Below are 7,655 nucleotides of genomic sequence, written 5' to 3'. Positions count from 1 at the left end.
TGTGGGCAGGCTAACTGTGGCGCTACACACAAACTACTACCATAATTCAGTTAAATCATTCCTGAAAAAATGTTTTAGATCATTCTCTTTTGCGTTACTTGTTTACTTTCATATTTGTCTCATTATTTTGAGATGCAAAGGGAAACGGCAAGCCAAGCTGTTGAGCAGAGCACTTATAGCCAGAAGAAGAAAGAAAAGGACTTGAATTTAGCACAGGCCAGTGGATCTGTGGATCTCCCAGCATGAGATACGACAGCCAGCTGAACTGTGTAGCTGCTGCATAACTGGGCTCAGAGGGAATAGCAGGCGACAGCAGCCTGAGGGGGTGGGCTGCACAGGGGCTTGTACAAATGATTTATACACCAGATGACTGATAGGGGGGCACTGTGTTGAAGCCACCGTGCCTCTATCTTGGCACTCCCCCACCGTTATAAAAAACCCGGTGGCTTCAAAGCCTCTCAATGGCCAATACATAGCATCAGCAATCCAGTGTTTTTTACATCATTGTCTAGTACTCACAGTTCTCTGCCGCTGTTGTTCTTTGATCCTTTTCCTCAGTCTGAAGAACTCTCTGTGCTGCCGTGAAACAAAGTTTACTGCTGCATACTCCAGCAGTGCAGCGAACACAAAAAGAAGACACACAGCCATCCAGATATCGATGGCCTTCACATAAGACACCTACACAACCCACAAAATAAATGAATACAGTTTAGAATCACAACTTCAACATGCAGGTAAACAACACGGTGATGGTGCTCTTAGTACAGGAACGTTCACACCACTGAAATATTGTGTGATGATTAGATATTAAGTATAGAACTGGTAACTGGCAGTTTCTGAATTAAAGTATATTTTTTAATACATTTGTATTGACTATGTTGGTTGTCCAGACAGAACACCTGAGCAGAATAAAATATAATTTATCTATGACCTTAGGCAGGGATGCCCTGGACCCAGAGCTTTGGGTTGTCATGGTGAGCACTGTGGTGATACCAAGGCCCACTCTAGCCGGGGCGGCGTCCATGTTGATCCAGAAGGAGACCCAGGAGAGGATGACTGTTAGCAGGCTGGGGATGTACATCTGGATCAGGTAGTAGCCCATCTGTCTCTCCAGGTGGAACTTTACCTCGATGCAGGCAAATTTACCTGCCAGCATGCCAGATGGTTGGAGATGAAGACATTTTCATTAAGCAAAGTGTGGCAATAACATACCATTGAGAGTCCAGAATCTACCTGTGTTGTAGTGCTTGGTGCAGTAGCCCAAGTCTTTCTCCTCTTTCAACACAAACTGAGGAAGCATCAGGTCATCTGCCACCTGGACAGGACCAATGTCCAGCCACTGGAAACACAGGTCATTCATGGTGTAGCCAACTAGAGCACAGAGGAGAAGAAGGGTCTATTTGATTCATGGTAAAGCCAGCGACAGAGGGAGTTTATTTATAAAGTTGTCAACAGCAAAAGCCTGTCTAGTCAATTGTAGAGAATGGGGAAAAAGAGGCACCAGGGAGTGAAACTAGCCGAGTGCAAAGAATAGATAAAAAGAGGGAAAAGAAAACTCACAGCTTTCCAGCTGCATAGAGCACGTCTGAATGTCCATGGGGAAATTCATCAGATCCATGGGGCAGGACAGGATCAGAGTTAACCTGGCTCACAGAACCAGAAGCACATAGTGAGAAGATGAATAGAAGACAGGTATGAGGAGCTTTGTACACTCTAACATTACCTGTGGCTTCAAATTGAGTGAAGAAAGTCAAATATGTGAACTATTGATAATTATTGTTACTGAACACTACTCTTTTAGAGACACAGGTCACCTGATACTGTAGAGGACATTCCCATTTTGGAATATCCGCAGCAGTTTGTTGTCTGTGGTGACTTCGTGAAAGTTTGCCCCCTTTTCATTGGCAAAGAAAAGGTCAGGTTTCCAGATGGAGTCCAACATGGAAGGATCCAGGTCCAGAGAGTCATCAGGGTACTCCTTATAGGCCAGTCGCGGGTCGTTCCATTGTTGACGTAGAAACACATTGAGACGATAATCCTATGGTAGTTATAGTATAAAAGAGACTATTAAAGGGAGCGAACAGCCACTGTTTGAATGAAAGGTGGATGATGATAGTGAAAAGACCCTCACCATTGTGGTTTCTGTGATGGAACCAAAGCTGTTGATGAAGAGGTTAATGGTGACATTCACAGGAGGACCTGAAAAATCGTCCATGACAAACTCAGCCATTCATATGTAATATATCTGTAATATAAATATAAATTCCATGTTTCACTGCATGCTGCTTTCTGAAACAGGCAGTGTTCTTTGCTTCAAATGCACAGTAAAATGCATTACTTATACACTACTGGTCAAACATTTTAGAACACCTACTCATTCAAGGGTTTTTCTTTATTTTTAAAATGTTGTACATTGTAGAATAATAGTTAAGACATCAAAACTATGAAATAACACATATGGAATCATGTAGTAAACAAAAGAGTGTTAAACAAATGAAAATATATTTGAGATTTGAGATTCTTCAAATAGCCACCCTTTGCCTTGATGACAGCTTTGCACACTCTTGGCATTTTCTCAACCAGCTTCATGAGGTAGTCACCTGGAATGCATTTCAATTAACAGGTGTGCCTTCTTAAAAGTCAATTTGTGGAATTTCTTTCCTTCTTAATGCATTTGAGCCAATCAGTTGTGTTGTGACAATGTGTGTGTGTGTGTGTGTGTGTGTGTGTGTGGGGGGTAAACAGAAGATAGCACTATTTGGTAAAAGACCAAGTCCATATTATGGCAAGAACAGCTCAAATAAGCAAAGAGAATCGACAGTCCATCATTACTTTAAGACATGTAGGTCAGTCAATACGAAACATTTCAAGAACTTTGAAAGTTTCTTCAAGTGCAGTCGCAAAAATCATCAAGCGCTATGATGAAACTGGCTCTCATGAGGACCGCCACAGGAATGGAAGACCAGAGTTACCTCTGCTGCAGAGGATAAGTTCATTAGGGTTACCAGCCTCAGAAATTGCAGCCCAAATCAATGCTTCACAGAGTTCAAGTAACAGACACATCTCAACATCAACTGTTCAGAGGGGACTGTGTGAATTAGGCCTTCATGGTCGAATTGCTGCAAATAAACCTCTACTAAAGGACACCAATAAGAAGAAGAGACCTGCTTGGGCCAAGAAACACGAACATTAGACCTTCCGGAGACACTTGAAACCCCACCTCTTTAAGGAATACCTTGGATAGGATAAAGTAATCCTTCTACCCCCTCTTACCCCACCCCCCAAAAAAAATAAAAAAATATTGTGAAGTGGTTATCCCACTGGCTATAAGGTGAATGCACCAATTTGTAAGTCGCTCTGGATAAGAGCGTCTGCTAAATGATGTAAATGTAATGTAAATGTCTTTGTGAGACGTGTTGTGGGTGAACGGATGATCTCCACATGTGTATTTCACACCGTAAAGCATGGAGGAGGAGGTGTTATGGTGTGGGGGAGCTTTGTTGGTGACACTGTCTGTGATTTATTTAGAATTCAAGGCACACTTAACCAGCATGGCTACCACAGCATTCTGCAGCGATACACCATCCCATCTGGTTTGGGTTTAGTGGGACTATCATTTGTTTTTCAACAGGACAATGACCCAACACACCTCCAGGCTGTGTAAGGGCTATTTTACCAAGAAGGAGAGTGATGGAGTGCTGCATCAGATGACCTGGCCTCCACAATCCCCAGAGCTCAACCCAATTGAGATGGTTTGGGATGAGTCGGACTGCACAGTGAAGGAAAAGCAGCCAACAAGTACTCAGCATATGTGGAAACTCCATCAAGACTGTTGGAAAAGCATTCCAGGTGATGCTGGTTGAGAGAATGCCAAGAGTGTGCAAAGCTGTCATCAAGGCAAAGGGTGGCTATTTGAAGAATCTTAAATATAAAATATATTTTGATTTGTGTAACACTTTTTTGGTTACTACACGATTCCATATGTGTTATTTCATAGTTTTGATATCTTCACTATTATTCTACAATGTAGAAAATAGTAAAAATAAAGAAAAACCCTTGAATGAGTAGGTGTTCTAAAACTTTTGACTGGTAATGTACATGTTCATTCATACATGAAAAAAATTCAGGTCTACAGTATCTACATTGCAATGACATGAGGATTGTATTGTCTACCAGTGCATAATGGAATAACAGCTCTCTTACATTCATAATGTGGCAAGTTGTCTTGTATTAGATTGAGCCACACAAACAGACAGAATAAAATGGTGTTGTCATTTCCAATACACCCATTAGTATATTGCATCTCTCAACTACTGACATCCTACATTTTTCATAATATAATTTCCTAAGAGGGTATAATTTATTGATTCTACTTGAGTTACATGAGTGTATTTATAGACATCAGCAGGGAGTTACCCTGCAAGGCATGTACTGGCATATTTCAGTGATGTGGAGCAAGTATGAAATATATATGACGAGATGTGACCCCTGAGAAATGAAGAGGAAATATGTCAGAGGGAATCTGCTTGCTTCGCTGGCTGTGAAGAAACAAAATAAACTAGGCCTGTGGGTGAACATGCATGCAAAATGACACGTTTCTAACCAAAAACAAACACTGAGTTATTCTGGGTTCAAGTATCACAATAAATAGAAAGTGGAAGTCTTTCTGATTCATGTCACATTGTGTCTTAGATTTATTCTGTAAAACGACTGTACCACACCCACCCACTTAGGATGTACTATACTGTAATGTGTATTACTGTGTGTGTGTATTACTGTACTGTGTAATCTACTGTACTATGTATTACAATATACCTTTGAAGTTGGGTCTAATGCGGGCGTCATACCCAGATGTCCTTCCCATAAGTTTATCCAGAAAATCAGATGGGGAAGGGGCCTTCCCTACCCTGCTAGGTAGCTTCATCTCCTTACAGGACCCAGGCCTGCCAAAGGGGAGGAGGAAACTGTGAGAGGAATGTCAGGAGTGGTATTATCTGGAACTGATGGGCAACTACTGCTTCAGATGATGGCCATGATAAAGGGATGTGATAGAGAGGATTTGATTCATACAGGTGAAGGTGAAGAGTTGCACTGTATCTCAAGTGATTTTCTGCAAAAACATTTCTCAGAAAGTATGAGGAAATAAGATATGCTCTTTGTAATTGCCATTTCTTTGTAATGAACCACATGCACTAAAGTAAAGTCGTTTTTTGTAATAAAATTGTAATATTCTTATAATTACAATTAAAAGGACGGTACTTCTGTGGGAGTGATCAGTTTTATATTATATTGAAATTAGAAAATGCAGGTCATGTAGCTTGCCCATTTATGTAGACTGTTGTATATCTCATCCAATGGACAAAATCCTATCTCCACTGTGTCTTTCCGTCTCAGCGGTTTACAAATCCTACAGTTATTGGTCATTCCTTTTACAAAATGCAATGTAAAACATGTTTAGCTCATCTCCTCAATAAAATATATACGATACATGTATTCCTTAGGCACATTTAAATAACATGAACCTTTCAAAGACCTATATTTCTCTGTAGGTAATTAGCTTAAGTTATTTTAATATAATTGGCAAAACATTGTAAATTCCCTATGGTTCAACAACTTCTCTCCCTTCAAAAGTTGCTGATCTAGATTTCTTCAGTTGATTACACATTATAAATGTACACTGAATCAACATATTAATTTTTTCTTAGTGTCCTCCCTAGTTTTACTCAAACAGCCAGAGGCATAGGCTATAATAAAACAATATGTACCTAAAGGCTTAGTAAGCCTAAGAGCAAGACAATAATTTGATGTTTCTTACCTGCCTTGGAGAAAGCAGACAGACGAAACCCATACCATCCATAGGACTAGTGAAAGCATTCTCTGCTTACAGCACTATGCATAAAATAAAATTAAAATGGATGAAGTATTCAGAGGCATATAACTCAGTGAAGAGTCTGTGAACCTATGCAGAGAGCCATGGTGTTGCTCCGCTACCCAGACAAATCCTTATGGAGCCCTCTGAGCCTCCTGCTCTCTGCAGGTGTAACATCCAAGATGATGCTTGTCTATAACTCAAGGTCTGGGGAAGTTGCTATGCGAGAGTTTGTGTGGAAGAGCACAAGCTTTATCTCTTTTTCATAGCCACATGCATGCTCCAGAAATTACATCAGGAACATTTAAAGAGACAGCAGCATTTTAGACTCTCTTTTCAGTGCGCTTTTGGCACCAAAATACTTTGAGATTTTATCTTATGATGGCTTTAGACTTTGAGCGCAGTTTGGATCCACACTCAATACATTTCCGGTGGAATATATCTGTTTTCTCCCCACAAATAAAAACACAATCATAACAGAGAACGTGGACATACATTCCCCAAATATATATTGGTAGATACATATCTACCTACATTATTAAAATAGTAATTAATTTCAATAATACTTTTTTAAAGAATTTAAAGAAAGAAAGGATTTTGAATTTGAAGTCTAGCATGAGAATTGGGATACTAAAGGCAGTCAAATGCAATAAGGGCACAAATTCAAGTACAATAAGAAACTGCAAAAGGGGAAGACATTTAGCATATTTCTTTATGAGAAATGTTAGTTGTCTCAACTAGTTAATTAAACTCTCCCTCGAAGGGTTACATTTTCTGTTCACATGTTAATTGCTTCAGTCTCTTTGGACATGTAGATAAATTACAACACCTATGGAGGAACCCCACCCCCCCAAAAATAAAAAAGGCACTTCTGTTTTCCCACTAGCAGACTTTGCTGATAAATACTTTGAGGGAAAATGTACATGATACGATTGTGATGTGTAGTTGTATCACCTAGCTACAGTATCTTAAGATGAATGCACTAATTATAAGTCTCTCTGGATAAGAGCGTCTGATAAATTACTAAAATATAAATGTAACTCAGATTTATAGTAAAAGTCAGACATAAGGCGGCAATACATTTCAGTTAAAAAAAAATAGTAATTATGCCTACGACTACCTTAGCAACAGGGATGTTAGCTGCACATATTGTCGTAAGACCTTTCCCGCCTTCCCACAGGAAGGTGTTTAAGAGCCAGTGTCAGCGGATGGGGAAGAATCATTACAATCGTGCAGTAAGTTTTCTGCATGTAAAACCATTTCCAGTTCCATAGTGGTTAAGTAGGCCAGCCTTAATTTTAATGTGGCAGCCTTCTTTAGAGCATAACGTATTCTGCAGAGCATACTGCAGACCTACTTTTCCAGTGAGTGGTTCTGTATGATATAACCCGCACAGGTCAGGTGCCCTCTGAGCAGGACTGCCTGTTCCCAGCCACTCCAAGGATATTTACTTTAACATGGCACTTTAACTTGAGAACTCCCAGGCCAGGAAGAGTCTGTGGGAGCAGTGCAGGCAGGTTAGTAGTGATGGTTGGAATTTGGGAATGGCTCTTTTGATGAACTAAACAGTGTTTCAACATGGTGAACCACTGCACAATAGATTCCAAATTTGAGCTTGTGTCATTTAATTACCAACATTTCAACGATGCGAAACCGTGATGTCTTAATACAGTACATTTCCAAGAAAACGTGTATCAAGGTGCTAGACTATATAGTGCTAGCATTCCATATCAGAACCAGTTCCCCTAACAGAGTGGTCACATCTTTGGACATAATAATGCAAATT

General features: G+C 40.1%; 1 protein-coding gene across 1 annotated transcript; it reads right to left on the bottom strand.

Moving 5' to 3' along the window:
* Positions 1–207: 207 nt before the first annotated feature.
* Positions 208–5,853, bottom strand: LOC311143120 (glycine receptor subunit alpha-4-like; the record flags this gene model as incomplete). Its single annotated transcript, XM_084178918.1, has 9 exons — positions 208–330; positions 520–678; positions 932–1,146; positions 1,234–1,371; positions 1,561–1,643; positions 1,815–2,038; positions 2,132–2,199; positions 4,816–4,943; positions 5,816–5,853. The coding sequence occupies 9 exons, from the start codon at positions 5,851–5,853 to the stop codon at positions 208–210; spliced, it is 1,176 nt and encodes a 391-aa protein (XP_084035044.1).
* Between the last annotated feature and the right edge of the window lie 1,802 nt (positions 5,854–7,655).

This window comes from Coregonus lavaretus, assembly GCF_964263955.1.
Source record: "Coregonus lavaretus genome assembly, chromosome: 15".
Classification (NCBI taxonomy): Eukaryota; Metazoa; Chordata; class Actinopteri; order Salmoniformes; family Salmonidae; genus Coregonus; species Coregonus lavaretus.
Note: the sequence above shows the minus strand (reverse complement) of the source record. Positions and strands in the feature narration are given on the sequence as shown.